Genomic DNA, 18091 nt, shown 5'->3' with positions numbered 1-18091 from the left:
TGCGTTTTGTTACCATTCCTACCTGCTTCCTTCGCACCCTTTTGCGTGCCCTCTGCATTGCACCCTTGAATGTGATGTGTTGGTATGTGCACGTTCTATTGGAGTGCTGTGTGCGTTAACAGGTGTGTTTGGGTTTGCAGGGTTTGGGTGGGTGAGGGATGTGCACTGAAGCCTGCCTGCCTGTCCCTCCTCTGCCCTACCTGCACTTCGCCTTCCAGCTTGCACGCTTTAGTGTGATTTGTAGTTTATTCCTGGCGCGCTTGCTCTGGGGATCTGTGTGCCCTTTGGGCTGATGGCCTCTGGTGAGTGCTGTGTTGTGATTCCTGCCTGCCCGAGTCCTGCCTGCTTGGTGTCCATTCCGTGACACATTTTATTGGATTGTTCTGTTATATTGAAGTTTACCCTATGCTGTTGTGAGAGTAACGTGTTTTAGCACCTGTGTTTGGACTGACACAGGCGCCAGATGAGGGTTGTCATGTCATTCCTGCCCGCAATGTGTTGGCAGCTACATTACCCACCTGCGTGTCATCTTTTTCGTTACACACTTAACTGAGCTCTAATAGGAAAGGGACAGATTTTGAGTTGTGAGAGTAGCGTGTGTTTTAGCACCAGTGTTTGCACAGGTTAAAGGTTCGGGCGAGGACTGGGGTGAGATGCCTGCCTGCTCCGTGTTTCCAGTTACATTCCCTGCCTGCGTGGCATCCATTTCGTTACACACTTTATTGGACTGCTGTTATATTACAGTACGGGGTTGTAGTGACAGTAGCCGTGCTTTAATACTTGTGTTTGGGCTGCACGGGGTTCAGATGAGAGCTGTCATGTGATTCCCGTTACATTCCCTGCCTGCATGGCCTCCATTTCGTTGCACACTTTATTGAATTGTGTTGTGTTATGAATGCGCAGAGACTGCTGTGAGAGTGGCTTGTGCTGTAGCACTTGTGTTCGGGCGGCACAGGGTTCGGATGAAGGCTGTCGTGTGATTCCTTCCTGCTCTTTGTTGTCGGTTACATTCCCAGCCTGCATGGGGGTTGTTGCATTACACATTGTATTGTATGGTGTTGTTCTATGCATGTGCCGGGGGCTGCAGTGTGTGTGCGTTAGCACGTGTGATTGGACTGACAGTGTCTGGGTTGGGTGTGTGTTTACTGCCTGCTCTTCCTGCCTGCTCCCTCCCGCCTTGTACAGATTATTGTACTCTGTTGTTATATTCCAGGATCACAGGCTGTGGGGAAGTTGCCCCTCTGTACCTCAGCTCGCTCTGTAGTCCAGAAGAGCCAGACCTGCAGTGACCAATCAAAGCCGGGCATCCAGGCAGCGGGCCAATCAGCGCCTCCGGCTCATGAATATTCACGGCGGCAGAGTGAAACCTTTTAGGCGAGTTTGTGCCGCTGAACAGCATCATGCTCCGACTTTTCAAAGAGACAAACTCCATTTTCTTATGAATGGAAAGTGAAAAAATCTGATCCGCTTAAATTGGGTTCGTCGGTGTCCCCGGAGCACACGCGAGGGAGCAGGGGCTGCGAGGAGAGCGGAGGATGACGATGACCGCCATGCCGGAGAGCCTGAGCAGCCCGGTGTCCGGGAAGGCGGTCTTCATGGAGTTCGGGCCCCCCAGCCAGCAGATGTCCCCCTCGGCCATGGCGCACGGCCACTACTCCATGCACTGCCTGCACTCGCAGCACGAGAGCTCGTACAGCGGCGCCGCCTCCTTCTCCAGACCCCTGGGCTACCCCTACGTCAACCCGGTGAGCAGCCACCCCGCCTCCAACCCCTACATCGGCGGCAGCGGCTCCGGGCAGCCCTCCTACCCCGGCAGCAGCAGCCTGGGCCCGGGCCGGCTGGAGGACACAGGTACGGTGCCACTCCGGCGGTGTGTGACCCTGCGCTAGCGCTGCTTTCTGACCTTTCCGTCTCGCTCGGGGCGCTAAAAACTCCCCACTCAGGGCGCTATAACTGCTGCGCCCACAATACGCCCATCCACAGCGTGGAACAGAAGGGAAGAAGCGTGTAGTTCTATCCTGACTCCCCCAGCCGATAACATGGTGAGCACACCCCCTCCGCACACTACCCACGACCGGAGCCAACGAACCCCCTTCCTCACCACCACCCCCCGGGCCATGGGTACCTGCCCGGTGCAGGATCTGCCTGACTCTGTCTTCTCCCCAACCAGCTCGTAGCTCTCCAGCATTCCGCTCCCTTCCCATGGCGGGACAGCTCTGGAGCCCCCCGCTCCTGGCACCCAGACACTCACCCCTCCACCCTCGCTTCTTACCCCGGAGCCGCTGCTTCCCGCTCCCTCCTCGCTGCGCCGATCCCGGCTCTTGCAGCCCGCCGAGCCCCGCGCAGCGCCGACTGCCACCGCAGCCCAGATGTGCGCCTATTAGTCTTGGTAATTATTTATTGCGTAGCGCTATAAACAATGTATGCAATTAAGGGTAATTAAACCTAAACTGCAGCCGGTAAAAATAGCAAAGTTTCGTTGGGAAGCGGGCTGCCAAAATAGCCGAGAGCCTTTGTGCTCTCACCTGCTCTTTGGACTGGTCTGTTTTTGGCTGCGCGGTTATTATTGTGACTGTTATTGTTGTGTCGCTCTCGCTGCAGGGCCCGACTCGGAGAAGAGCACGGTGGTGGAAGGAGGGGAGGTCCGATTCAACGGCAAGGGAAAGAAGATCCGCAAGCCCCGGACCATCTACTCCAGCCTGCAGCTGCAGGCGCTGAACCGGCGCTTCCAGCAGACCCAGTACCTGGCGCTGCCCGAGCGGGCCGAGCTGGCCGCCTCCCTGGGCCTCACGCAGACACAGGTAAGGACCCTCGCCGAGTGCCTCCTGGAAACCCACCACACTCCGGGCCTGGCATGGTGAAACCACATCACTTGATGCCCACGGCCTGGCTAAGATACCCACCTCACTCCCAGGCCTGGGTAGGGTAAGGGAACCCACGTCACTCCATGCCCCAGGCATAAGCCATATCACTCCAAGTTCCAGCCCAGGTAAGGGGTCCCCCCTCCTTACTCCATGGCACAGGCCTTGTAAGGGGGCCAACCTCATTTCATGATCCCGGGGACTGCCCCACGCCCTGTCCGGAGAAAGGAACCCGCCTCGCTCCATATGCCCCAAGCCGAAGTAATGAAGTATTCTTCACTGAGTGCCTCCAGCCTGGGCAAGGGCACTCACCCTGCTTCTTGTCCCAGCCTTATGTGAGTGAACCCACCTCACTCTATGCCCCATGTAAGGCAAGCCGCATGACTTTATGCCCCCTCCACGGGTAAGGTAGCCCACACTGTCCATACCTTCAGCCTTGCCGCTGCCGCAGGCATCTCCTTGATTTAGCTAAGAGCCCGCCTCACTTCCTGTCACACGCATCTGGACAGAAGGCCCATCTCACCCCATGCAGCCTCGCAACCCCTGGCCAGTGCTTCAAGTGATCCTAGAAACGTGCAGGTACTCGCTCGCCCTGAGTTCCTGTCTGCAACTGAGACGTGATGGTACTGTCCCATTGAAATAATTGCACCCCAGCAGAGAAGTGCAGCTGTTCTCCCCATAAATTAAAAACGAAGGTGCAAGTACTCAATACCTGTGAATACCTGCCCATTGAAATCACTGGCCCTGGGCCTCCTGACTCACATCCGGGTACGGGAACCTGCCTGCCACCCTGCTCACCCAGACCCAGGCGAGGGACACCTCTCCCTCCCTGTCCATCTCCACCCAGTGAAGCCTGGGTAGAAAGGTTCACCTAGGTGAGGGGCTCACCCTTGGGAGCAGAGCCGCCTCCTCCACACACGGACCCCGTAACTCCTCTGGGCTGCCTGTAATCCACCTCTGCGTCTTAGTAACAGGCACTGACAGTACCTGAGGTCACACGGACCCCGTAACTCCTCTGGGCTGCCTGTAATCCGCCTCTGCGTCTTAGTAACAGGCACTGACAGTACCTGAGGTCACATTGGCATCGAGGGACCTGCCAAGGCAGACGCTTCATTTAAAGACCACGTCTGGAAACGTGACTCCAACAATGGCCGCCTTCCTCGCTCGCTCATTTCTATATAGACTTTAAGAACAATTTCGTACTGCACACGTTACAGTTCCCCCTTTGTGAAGTAGCACAGCGTCCTGCCCATTGCTTGACGCTCACACCTGTATCTAGTGGCTGGGTGTCCCAAGCACCGAAGACCAACACGACCCGCGATCCCACACATGCAAAAGGCAAATACACAAGCCACAGCGCAGAATAACACGCAGTCACAATCACAGGCTTAGGGTTACATACAAACAGACATGACACAAGCACAGAAGCGCACGGCGCACACAGACTTAAAGGCGCATACTAATACATGTGCATGTACACGCGCACAATGGTGAGCACACGCCTCACAAAAGGCAGATGTCACAGGCTCTTGAATATTGTGCGAAATATTGAGTCATGTCCGACATTATAGCAGAATTACACCACCATCTATTTTTATTATTATCCCTGTCTCGACAACTCACATTGTCTGCTAATAAGTCCGGTATAAAATATAGATTTCTTTAAATCGATTTAAGAAAATATGTGAGACCTGTGCGTGATAAGAACGAGTGCCCTTTAAAAGAGGTTTTTTTTTTACCACATTGTTAATATCCGTTTATTCTCAAGAGAACAGTTTTCTCTGCAGTGCAAAACTACTAATTTCTCGGGCAATGACATCTGTGGAAGGCGCCTTACTCTTGTTAAAAGGAGCGCTTTCGTGTCTTTGTATTTTACACGATCAGTTAGTTATAGCACAGTTTTTTTAGATGTGTTTTGGCAGTCTTTCTTGCTGTTGTTAAGTGCCCTGGTAGGCCACGGAATTGTCTATTAAAATAGAGATTCCGCTACAGTCTGGTGTGCCCCAGATCACACGTGCTAACCTTTTCTCTCTGTTCCCAGGTGAAGATCTGGTTCCAGAACAAGCGCTCCAAGTTCAAGAAGCTGATGAAGCAGGGAGGCGCCGGTCTGGATAGCAGCGCCCTCGCCAACGGGCGGGCCCTGGCTGCCAGCTCGCCCCCGGTGGCCCCGGTGTGGAACACGGCCGGCTCCGGCGGCAAGGGCTCTTCGGGTGGGCCGGGCGCCTACATCCCCAGCTACACCTCGTGGTACCCCTCGGCGCACCAGGAGGCCATGCAGCAGCCGCAGCTCATGTGAGGAAGGCAGCACGGCAGAACTGGAGACACTGAGCCCGAGGGCGGATGGGGTGCGGGGCAGGACCCCGGCGGCAGACACCCCTTGCCCCCACAGCCTGTGCGTGACTCCCGTGCGCTCTGCGGTTGTATTTTTGTCGGGGTGATGGGCTCCAGTAAGGAAAAGAACTGGGAGGGGTCTGGGGTTATTTATTGACAACACGGACTTGAAAAGTCCATCGATGAAGCACTGTTTGAAACACACCACTGAAGTACTGTTGAAAAAGAAGACGCTTTTTAACTTTTACAATGACTTTTCTACGTTTACAGAAGAACGGGGAGCGTACCGGAGCGGTATTTTATTATTTTTTTGTTACATGTCCAATGGTGATCCATTAAATGCGATGTTGCTGCCGGGAACGGAAACTTTGCCTGACTCGTGGCACACCGAGTACCTCCCTCAAGGAGGAGTGCCAAGAACGGACAGTTTGTGACACTTCAGCTTTAACCCCTACAGAGGTGTCCCCGGGGGCGCGCTCCGAGCCACGGCCCGCTGTACATACCCGTTGCTGTTCTGTAAACACACTGCACATGTTTAGCCTCGTCTGTTTTTGTTCGTGTGCCGTGAAACCTGTGGATTCGCGGATCCGTGTCAAATCCGGAATATGTGATTGCCGAAGCGGCAGTGTTTTCGTGTTCTTTATGTCAAAGTTTAGTTTTCTATTGAAAATGTTAATTTATTGATTTGTATCTTTAAACAATCTGTAAATAGATTATAAATTTCTTTATTGGCAGTAAAATATGGGTTCGAAAAAGGACGTTGTGTTTTTTTTTAATACTTTTAGCAACTGTCTTGGATATTTTGTGTTTGCTGCAATTCTCATTTCCAGGCCAATAAATGTACCAGTCACAGGGGACACATCTGTACAGCCCAGTCGCACAATCGAAGCAGCCTAACCGCAGCCGGAAGTCACTCGAATGCAGTCGGTGGTGTGTTTTTCCTGAGTCAATAAACGTGAATTGTAAGAGAGCGCGCGGCTGTGGGAGCTGTGTGGGGCATCTGTGGGGTGTGTGCTGCGTGGAGAGCCCACTGCCCAGACCTGCAGCATAACCTGAGCAGCAGCGTCCTCCGGAGCCCAGACTCACAAGCGCCGCGAGGGAGGGCTTCAAGGCCCGCTACAGAGTTCATCTAGGCACCGACCGACCGGCACGGGGCTAGAAACCGGCACCAGGCGTGCACTGCTCAGCGGGCAGGCGAAACCTCTCTTCCCACCACCGCGGACCCTACGCACTGTCCCTGAGGTATAACGGGCACACGCTTGATCTGTGAGTATGCGCATCCGTGTACCGCTGGGCTTGTTTCACAGTGTCCGCCGCTTATAGGAATACCCTTTTATTGGGACCTTTCAGGCCAGAGAAATCTGCGCTTAGACGCGCTTTCCTTCATTGACAGCTGGGCCTTACTGTGGCACTGAATCTCAACGTCCGACAGCGTTTATTCTCCATGTAACATAACGTCTGGACGAGTTTAACACGGTATAGATATGATCAAGCCTGTCTTACCATTGAAAAATAAATGCAAATATCGTTTTGGTTACAGTTTTGAAACTGTTTGGGGAATTGCGTGTGTGTATATATATATGGTTCACTTAAAACACCACAGTTGAAAGCGAATTGTGCTTCAGCAAATATATGTACTGCTCTGTCTAAACTTGAGAACTAACCAGAGTTCCTTGCTTCCTTTTTTTTGCATATATGTGTGTGTATGTATTTCTATATATGTATAGATACATATGTTAGCCGCTGGACCGACGCACAGCCTACATATACCCACATGAGCATTTCGCAAATTGTGAACTGAAAAAGCACTGAGATTCCATGTTTTTTCATTGAAACCCTAGTCATGGCATCGTACTAATCTGCAAATTCCCTTTTATGTTTTTAATACATGATTTTCAATATTACACCATATATAAAATATATATGCAGATACACACCGTATACAATGCTAAGTGTTCCCATTACTGAGGACGGGGATGGGTCCGATTTCTCTTCGGGAAGAGAGGCTGGTCGTGTGCTTCCTTGACTCCTGCCATTACAATCACACAGAGGGAAGTCTTTGCTCTGCTGGAATACATATGTAAATTTGTGTATATATATATTAGCACAGCTGTTTCCACTAACATGTTTTATTTGACCAAGTTTATGTTTACTGGCATGGCATGTGTTTATGTTTTACCAGTGAAGCTAAGTGTTGCACACTGAACATTTTTATTTGAAAAATATGTACTAATACCCGTTCATTTAGGCATTTATTACTTTTCTTAGTGCAAATGTCAAATTCCAAGTTATTACCATGGCACAGGTAAACTGACAAGAGAAAACACTGCTTAATGCCTCGCAGATTCAACCCTAGAATCAGTTTACAGAAGAAAGTCACTGGGGCCATACCCACAAGTCCTATTTATTAATATTTGAGCTCGCTGTAGGGGATTTACCTCTTGTGTTCTTGTTATGATTCACCACACCCAGCACACATTATGTAGTTCCCCTCAAGAAGCATTGCCCAGACCCTACTCACCAATTGTAATAAATGGCACATTACACCCTGCATGTCTTCAAATATACAATGTAAGCCATGCAAGGAACAGTAAATGGGGCCCACAAAGCATACCATCAGAATCAGTTATAGGAATAAACCTGCATTCACACATTTATATCTTCAGTTCAGAGGTCGCTTCTGTGTTAATACCACAGTGCGGCATATCTTTTGAAGTCACTGGCCTCTGCAAATCAAACGGCAGGCCCGATCATCTTACAGAAGAAAACTGGGTCCACCTCTAGGCCTATTTAATGACCTCTGATCTAACTGAATACTTCCAATGCCTTGTGTACTGGTTGTGGTTAAATTCCTTTGTTTATATCCTCTATACAGGGACACAGATTTGCAGAAAGCGTGCACACAGGAATAGTATATTTAATACCTTTGTGAGGTATGGGCATCACCCATGAGTTTTCTGATTCATACAATGTCCCTGCATCCATCTATCTATCTATCTATCTATCTATCTATCTATCTATCTATCTATCTATCTATCTATCTATCTATCTATCTATCTATCTATCTATCTATCTATCTATCTATCTATCTATCTATCTATCTATCTATCTATCTATCTATCTATCTAACAAAACAATGCAATTTCACCCTTAGAGTGCCGAATAAATTATGTAAAAAAGAGCAGGGACCCCTAGGTAGTTTGCAAGCGTTAGGCAGAGAGTAGCTGCTTTATGTTCCTGGAATGGTAACGAGCTTTTGTCAGTTTTCAGCCCGGCGTGGATGGCAATTGCTAATCCTATGCTTAAAGACTTTGCAATAAAAAATAGAAAAAGGCTTTGTTACTTTCTAGCTGGCATGAATGGCACTATGCTAATCCTATACTTTAAAACTCTGCTAGAAAGACAGACATTTGGGGTGAGCAAATCTGGAGGGTTGGTGATGTTTAGAGTGCTCCATGCAGAGGAGATGCCCTGCACCCAAAACTTAGGAACTACCCAGGGTTCCCTGCTCTTTTTTGCACACACACACATACATATATATGAGTGTGTGTCTGTGCGCACATATAAATACAACCATTAGCATTATTACTGCTGGCATGTCACAGTGACTCAAGGCTATAGTTCGATGAAGGACCCGGTAAGATGCCGAATTGGTGGAAGCCAACCCCTGCTGTGCAGCACAGGGTGGAAACGCGGGGCTAGTGAGAACATAATATCATATGACCCCCCCCCCCCAAAGTAATCAGAAATACAGCTAAACGTTAATTATGGCTCAGCAATCACAAGAACCTCCTGACGTTTGCACATTTGCCATCTACTCCTACCATAACAAACACCCTGTCATGTTTTATTCTTTGGAGATAACCTTTTTTATTTAATCCTTGCCTTCGGCAAACAGGTGTACTGAGCATGGGGGGGGGGGCTATCTTATGGTTCGCCTTCTGGATTGCATATCATAATTGGCAAATTTCAGTGCTTCTTTTGTATTTACTGAGCTGTAGTTATCTTTTAACTGTGATGTTTTAAGTGACCACACACACACACACATGGAAACAAGCATTTGCAATGCAATAGGTCTCGCAATAGTGAAACTTTGAGCTATTGGCATTGCAAATGCTAATGTTTCTTATTTTATTGTTCTGGTTAAAAAACATAACCGCAGTAGCATAAGTACTAAAAGATATTCCACTGGGCAAGGAAAGGGTGCAGTACCACAGGCCATTACTAGGTGTCCCTGTGGAGTTGCAAAGGTGTCTCTATTAGCCACATAAGATACTGCATACTTAATGCAATTATCAAGAGAAAGTTTGCACCTCAGCATATGTTTCTATTTGTTTTTATTGGAAGCGAGATTTTTGTTAGCTTGCATTATAAAAATGCACCATTGTTGTTTATTAAAATCTTTCTCTTTATAATTGCAAGAGTGTACTACCTTATGTGGCTAATAAAGGTCCCTTTGCAACTCCACAGGAAACCTAGTAACAGCCTGTGGCACTGCGCCCTTTCCTTGCTTACTGGAATATTTTTTTCTTACTTATGCTGCTGCTGGGATATTTTTTTAACAAAAACAAAAAATTGTATTTTCAACACCAATAGCTCAAAGTTTCCCTAGTGGGAGACCTATTGCATTGCAAATGCATTTTCCCTGCCATGGGTGTGATACCACTCAGCACACCCAAAACACTCGGCTCCATTGCCTAACTGCATTTCTTGACATTAAATCCTTTAGGGACTGGAAGAATTTAGGTAGCCGATTCAGTGAGCTACATGGAAGAAGCTAAGTAAGCGCTAGATCACAGAAACATCTTTTGGAAAAGCTGCCAACAGACAAATGTGCCTCACCCCAGTGAAAGGCAGTAACCAGAGTGCCGAAACAAAACGGAACCAGGGCCAAATGACAGATACTTTAAAATTAAGCCTCAGGACCCAAGGGCACCATCGACAGGGCACAGGGAAAGAATAGCAAGTTTGTGTATAGTTTAGTTGTCTTTCCTTTTGCATTTAATGCACGGTTCACTGTATGTCCATGTGCAACATCTAACCAGTCTCTCACAACACTGGTAAAGTGGGAAATCCACGATTAGGCCTCAGGCTTCTTGGTTCGAAATGATAAGCCGGCCATTAGAGTACATCTCCACCCTCAGGCCTCCCACCCTCCACCTGACCCTCACACCCACTTACTTTCTACTTATCAATCCGGGGAGCAGTGCACTCTCATGCATTCCAGTCACAGTGGTATACTGTGTAGGTGTTTAACACACAGCAAAATCTTAATTTCCATCGGCCATAAACAGTTTAAGTGTGTTGTCATCAGTCTTGGATATGGCACCACGGGGCTCTTAGAGCAGTCTCTCTGCACACTATGCTGCTGAATGCCGAAAAAAACAACCTGAGCTGACGGCGCTGCATGTGTGCAACGTGCTAAAATCATAGTGAGCAAACTTAACAGCGGGCACGTGAAAATGGGCCTAGGGTCACCAGTCGCTCCCTCCTTGCCCAATCCCTGCGCTCTGCCATCACCAGTGAAGTCCGTGCCTGCAGTGTGCACCGAACACATATTGTGGCACCACAAGTGTGATCCACTGGGGAGGCACCACACGTGATCCCTTCCCTCCCTGCTTGATCTACTAAAATGCACAATTACTGAATATTTGTGTAACACTTGCAACGAAAGACGGAGTTAGAAACAAAAACCCAGAGCACACAGTTGTGTTCTTCCTGCAATCTTCACAACTTAATCCAAGGCACTGTGTAATGAAAGAACAGCCAAAGTTCAATTCCTTGCACGAACAGCTCCAAACCAGTGTGCATTCCATTTCTTCACTTTAATTTGCACTGTTGTATTAACGCAACACTAAAATGTTGAATGAAACCAAAACTATAAGACGGTGGCTACCACAGGTGAAAAATACATTCGATGGCACTCTAAAATATAAACAGAGGTTAGCATGGCAAACCCAAATACAAAGTGGAGAGCTTGTGCAATTAAAGAACCCTGCTCTGTAAAATGGGGTCTATTTAGAGCCTGCAAGCTCTCATTATGAGCAGCCCATTCTTTTCCGATCCCTGCACAACCCTCCTCCCCATTGCACAAAGAGTTCCCTTGGACCCTCTGCCCCCCATTCCACTGGATTTTAAAAGGTGCAATAAGTATCATCTCCTCCTCCAGAGGAGTTACCGAACTGCCAACTGGAACTGCCTGCAGAGCTGTCCGCTTATGAAAATGCATGTGCTATCCCATACAGTGGAGATTTGGAACTGACCTCTTCCTTGTAATTATTAGCGACATATTCCACCATTCTTGCCTAATCCAGGGTACATATTTTAATACCACCTAAACAACAGCCACACATAGATTTAATGGGAACAAATGTGATTATCAATGGGATTCAATATATCTGACACCCACTGTCTCTGCCCCATACGCTGCATTCTTTAGGTCAAAGACATAGAGTTAAGGTGAAATCATTCATAAAACCTAGAAGCAGTCTTGTCAAGCACTCAAATGCCTTAGGGTTAAGCCGAGGGCACTCCACCGAATCCTGCAGCCTAACGCTTTATTCTGGAACTTGTCATACATAACCTCAGGAAGTGCCTTTTGAAAATGAAAATTCAGTGGTCTCAAACTGACACTTGAAAAAAAAATGTTATATCCCCTGTACAAAGTTACATTCGTGCACTACCCCCGTTCAGCCCCTCCCTCTCCCCTTCCATGGCCCCCACCCCAATAGCTGTGCCCTTTCACTGGCATTGCGGGCAAACTTATTGGCAATGTATGCAAACCTGAACTCTGACCATGCCTAGCAACAGCTCTTCTCCCTGAACAGCGCATGCAGCAAACACTGACAGTCCCGTCTGGAAACAGCCCTCCTCCATTCCCTGAGGTGCGGCCTGCATTGCAGGCCCTGCCCAAAACACGACCTGCAGATATGTGCCCTGGCTGACAAGCAGAGCACACAGCATGGAAAACTCACAGGGCTGCGTGTTGACCTAGTGTAAGTGGGATAGGGGGGGCGGGGGACACAATGTTGTCCATGAGTCCTCAACACTCCGCCCGATCTGTTTCTAGGCGCTCGAAAAGTGCCTATTATAGTATTTACACAAGTGCTACTAAATTATTTGCGCGTGGGCTTCCCCCCCCTTGAAAAGTCATATTGGTATAAATCTTGATAAAAAGTGCATCAGCGTACTATTAACGGTAAATGTTGGTGTTTCTCGTCTGTGGTCACAAGATCGGTTTCTACTCGCTGTGCGCAGCGCTTTGTTTTCTGTTAGGCACTGGGAGATTAAGTGATTTGCCCCGAATTACAGGATGTTGAGCGTGCCTGCCGAGACTCGAACCAGGTTCCCAGCTCCAAAGTGGGCAACCCCTACTGTTACGCCATATCTGCAATTTAAGTATCTTACATGCCTGTCCCATTATTTGTTCTGTAAAGTGCTGTATAAATAACTTCAGTGCGCTATATAATTTCCCTTAGTTTCTTGGTAAAAGAAGATTGGGCTGCTCGCCGTCAGTAGCCTGTAAGCATGTTGGGTCTTCATAAATAGCATCATTCCAATGATGGACGTTGGTGTCCGCGCCTACGTCTTTTCTTTGAAAAAGCACTGAAAGAGAGGGGGTGACATAAGAAACCCATTGGACTAATCCGGTGAGCGCTGCCTGGAAGTGTTTTGTAATGTATTTTCTCAGTATGTGGGACACAAAGTAAGCTCACGGGAACCGGCCAGCACGCAACCCGCTCAGTTGCAGCGATCTGGTAGCAATGAAGCGTTACCTGCGACCCGGTCACTAGTGCAAGGTTCCTCAGGCCCCGGGGCACAGGATCCTTGCTGACGCGGTACGGGTGAGGAGCGAGGCAGCCCCTCCCGCCCTCGGCGGACTTGGGCCGACAGCGGTGACGAGCACAGAGTTCCCGAGGCTCCCAGGCAGACGGCGGTGATCTCGGGGGCAGCTTTTAAATCAGGTCTTCTGTACACAGCACTACGGGGGTGATTTAAATAATGCCCTCAGTCCGGGCCAGCGGCGGTGACTTTGGGTGTGACAAATTCGTTTTCACGCCCGCGCTGCAGAGGCAGTTTTTCACGATCCCAGGGCCCTTAATTAAATAAATAAAATGATGGCCCAATGGATCGCAGGGAACAAAAGAATACAAGCAGCCGCCTTTAATCCAACTGAGGTGTGCCGCGTGGTATGTGCTGTGGTGGTTGAACAAATTTTTTAACAAGCGGGCGGCTCTTTTGTAAGAACCAGATGTCGAAGTGCATTAAACCAGTGGTGCGCGGTGCGAGGGAGCCTGTTGTCTGTGCCACGCTGATGCGCGTAATAGACATTGGTGGGAATGGGCGGAGCAAAGGCGGGACATGCGCCTGCCTTTGCCCAATTGCGTGCTGTATTTTTTTTTAAAAAGCACGCTGAATCCAGCGAAAGCAAAACCACATGCACAAGAGTGTGGTCAGCTTTCTGAAGCCCATACAAGAGGTCTCGCGCTGCGCGAGCAGTGCTATGCACTGCAACGCTAGGCGCGAGACCTAAAAATGACTGTAGTTATGGTTAAGACTTAGTTTCAATTGAAAAGTACATTTTTGGTTTAGTTACAACTTTAGTGTTGCAAGGCAAACCTTGGTCAACTTTTCCAATTAAACTAAAGTATGTGGCCAAGTTTTGGCATGTCAAGTTCCGTGCCCCCAGAGTGTATGCTGTATGCACTGCAGAAGGCCATATGCATCTGGTTCTTTGGTGGGTTGCTGGGACAGGGCCTGCCGCTAGAGCCCACTGCTATTGGCAGAATGTACGCATGTCCGTTACACAGTGCAACTGTAGTTGAGTGTATAGGAGGATGGGCATGTGGCATGAAGCTAGCCCCCACTCTACCCGGCCAAAGGCCATGTGTTGTGACGGTGGTCAACAAGGAGGTTTGGTGCAGGATCAGACCCAGTGGCCAAACATGTAAGAATTAGGTTTGTGGGAAGTTGGACATAAGCATAGATAATGCTGTCCATTCCAAAAGTTGGGTGTGGGGAGGTGAGGCAAATTACTTGGCCCCTGGCAAGGCCCTGTAGCCAGCCCTGACTGCTTAGGATCAAAGTCCATGTACTGCTGGAGTTCGATGCATGGGATGCGGGGTGAAGGGCCTTGCGGCCATCCCCAGTGGGGTTTGCAACAGGCAATGAAGCCTATTATTAAAACCCAAAAATAAATTAGGAGCGTTGCAAATGATAATTTATGGTTTCTTTAGCTCATAATACATTAACCTATGTCAAAAAAACCTCAGACATTCCATTAAGAAAAACTGTAGCTAAAGTTAAGTTATGGTTACTTAAGAGCGAAGAACCCCGGAAATTGGCATGTTGCAGTTAGCTGAGCAAACCATAATCATATTTCCTCACCATTCAAACCATAAATTGCACCCAAAATACAATGGTTATGACCTCACAAAATGTTTAACTATAAGTAGCAAGTCTTAACAATACAACATAATTAAATACAACACATATCCAAACGAAAATAGTATACTGTTATATAGTAATGACATTGACGATGTCAATGTAAAGATGATATTCAATATCATCAGCGATGTCCTTGAAACCATTTGTGATGTCATTTGTCAATCCATGGGTGAGGTAATCTAACGGATTTCTCAGTTTTGTTTAGTAACCACAACTTCATTTTAACTGTTTTTTTAAGGGAATTTTGTTTTATGTTAAAATATGTTAACATCTATAAGCAGAAGAAACCATAACGTATATACATATTTAAACACAGACATATACAGAGACAAATTCTGAAAAAATTAATTATAAATATTTTTGTTTGTGGTGTATGCATTAAATGATTGGGTACCTTTAATGCACGGAATGTCGTGGTATAAAAACTCATATTTCATAGGCACCCTTAAAAAATGCAGAGTAGGTTGTGGCTCCCTGTGAGATATGGGTACCATCATCATAATGACAGCCCGAACCATTTTTACAGCTTTAACACTGTCAGTTGTTTAATCAACACTCATTCGTGAAAGGTAAAAAACAACATGATCACTCGAATTCCAGCCAATGTCCACTGTTAGCTGCACCTTCAGAGAGCAGTTTCAACAACCTCTCTCTACAGACAGCACTATGTGTTTAGAACAAATGAAAGGATTTTCTTTTAAATTCTACATTCTTAAGTCTTCAATGAAGTGATTCTTTGTGCTTTTTCTGTAGACAACCATACAGTTTAATCTAGTATTTCACTTACTGTTTTCAATAAACATTTCTCAACTGGAGAAAACATTCCTTTCAAGGTAACTGCCCAAAGTAAACATGTGATGTAAAACATTTGACGTGTAATAAGGTCCTGTATTGCAAAATCGGGGTTCTGGTGACATTCGCGAATCACGTGGCCATGGCCTCGTAGTTTATGATGTCACAGAGTGTGCTGTGCTATTTATTTTGTGGGTGGGCTTGATTCATCGGATGTCAAGCTTCGATAGGTCACGATACTCTTTCATCAACAATGAAACTAAACAGTATATTACACTTTTGGATCTGTGTGTATGTTTTATATCATATCATTTCATGGTGTTATTTCATGTGTAGACGTTATACACAGATGTACTCACCCAGAATGAGAATACAAAGGGCTAAATCTGTGCACAAGTTCAAAGCCTAGTAAATAGGATTGTGATGGTGGGCACAGTCGTTTCCTATGCAAAGTACTTGCAATAGAAATAAATGCAACGTGCATACACCAGAAAACAAATATGCAAAGTGATCTACAAGACAGTAGGTAGTGATTTCTCATATTTGTTGTAATGTACTATATTATTATTAATAACTTGACAGTTGCCCTCTATGCTATAGTAATATATAGCATATTACACTGTCCACCGATGTATATGGTTGATGTTATGGCATTTTTCAAACCTATTTGCTTTTAAAAAACATATTTGAGCAAACCCAGGAAGGGTGCAAGGGGTTACATTTATGCAGCATAGCAAAATTACATTGAACATGCCCCTGGCTGAAAATGTTTTCGTGTGTATTTGTAACAGCAACGTGAGCCAGTAAACACTGGTTTTCTCAAATCAATTTGACTCTACTGTAACAATTACCTGGAATGTGGCCTTTGCACTGTGGTAATAAATGAGTGAGTGTATTTATTGGGATAGTTGCTCTAAATAATGTGTTAGTGTCCCTCATGTATTGGGGTGCATAGATGTGTATACGGTGCAAACACACAGTTTAAACCTCAGTTATGGGGCTGGCTCAAGCTCGACAAATCACTGAACTTCCCAATTATGGTTCCTACACTCACAATACGTCATAACTTGCACCACCCATTATGTTAATCTCTTTTTTGCTTTTACTTTGTATGTGGACTGTTTGCAAATTGACATTTTGAGTATGGCATTTGGTGCAAGTTATTACATGTGTTGTATGCGTTGGTAACCATAACTGGCGAATTTCTGTGATTTGCCACATTTGAGCCAGAACCATAACTCAGATTTAAACTGTTTTGTTTTCAGTGTATTATATTTTATTTTAAATTAAGTAATTGATCTCCCTCCACCCTGCGCAGCCGAAGGGTACTGGCAATAGGTTAAATCCCTGCAACTAACCTGACGTGTGTGGCTAACCCCTGCAGCTAACTACCTTCAGCCCGTGTGCAGTGCAGGCTGGGTCGAGTCTAGCCCATGGCAATTTATTTGCCCAAATCACGTCCTTTAGAAAACCAAAAGAGGCGCACAGCTTAGCCTTACAGAGAAGAAGTTAGGTGGAAGGCCAGGACCACCATTCAACTCTTTGCAGTCAACCAACCATTGCTGCACATGGCCTTAGGCTATGCGGATTGAGGGCTTGTGATAAGCCCACCCCCTGCCATCAGTCGGACCCAGCTGCACACTGCAGGGATTGACATAGGGCCTGGGCTGCAAAAAGGCTCTGTGCCCTGCCACCCACTGTCATTTACCACTCATGGTGCACAGCCTTTGGCCAGGCCCTTTACCCTACCCACTGTTGTCATCCTACCCCCAATGGCGCATGACTTTCGGCATTGCGCGGTTGGGGGTGGGTGACTGGACCTCTGTCATCAGCTAACAGGTACTGACAGCGACCCTTGGCTTTTAGCAGTAAGGATTTGGCACTGGACCTAGCCTGTGGCCAGGCCCTGTGCTGTACCCCTTTCAGTTACTTAACTCCATGGCATAAATATATTTATGCCATGGCAATGAAAATACATGTGGCCCAATAATATGTTTTTTAGAAAAATTGTCCTAATAAATTATGCATTCACACATTAATTACTACAGTACAAACATCAAATGTGTACCACAATACATGAGAAAACAACTTTTTACTGCCTCACAGATTGCATGTAACAATTTTACACAAGGAAGTAACTCTCCTAAAAGTCACAATATATGTTGAGTATGATTTTACCTTGCACAACTGTTACCTGTTGCTTCCAGGGTTGAATTAAACAGATTTCATAAAACAAATGCAAATGAAATCATGCACTTGCCTAAACCTTGTATGTGGATAGGCAGACAATAATATGCATTTTTCTTTTTTTTTTTAAATATTTTTATTTTGAAATAACCAGTAATCAGTACACAGTTATGATATTGTAGACAGTTTAGGTACTTAGCACAGGTGACCATACATTGTCGTATCGATTGAACATCATCAATAACTTTATATTTGTGATACAGACACATAGTTCCAGAATGTAGCCGTGGACTATAGATCACTGTTTCTGCGAAAGTCCTTAGTCGCTAACATCCACTGGATCTCTCTCTTGTGGGGGCTCGCATATATTCCCGCAAAAGGTATTCCAACCACCCCAAATCTTGTTCCATTTTTTGGGGCAACCCCTGTGTATATACACTGCCCTCTCTATAACCATAGCTGCATCCATGTCC

General features: G+C 46.8%; 1 protein-coding gene across 1 annotated transcript; it reads left to right on the top strand.

Moving 5' to 3' along the window:
• The first annotated feature begins 229 nt into the window (after positions 1-229).
• Positions 230-5942, top strand: DLX1 (distal-less homeobox 1). The gene is made up of 3 exons (XM_085645296.1): positions 230-1851; positions 2602-2801; positions 4903-5942. The coding sequence occupies exons 1-3, from the start codon at positions 1536-1538 to the stop codon at positions 5155-5157; spliced, it is 771 nt and encodes a 256-aa protein (XP_085501422.1). The 5' UTR covers positions 230-1535; the 3' UTR covers positions 5158-5942.
• The last annotated feature ends 12149 nt before the right edge of the window (positions 5943-18091 follow it).

This window comes from Triturus cristatus, chromosome 3_1, assembly GCF_964204655.1.
Source record: "Triturus cristatus chromosome 3_1, aTriCri1.1, whole genome shotgun sequence".
In the NCBI taxonomy this organism is placed as follows: Eukaryota; Metazoa; Chordata; class Amphibia; order Caudata; family Salamandridae; genus Triturus; species Triturus cristatus.
Note: the sequence above shows the minus strand (reverse complement) of the source record. Positions and strands in the feature narration are given on the sequence as shown.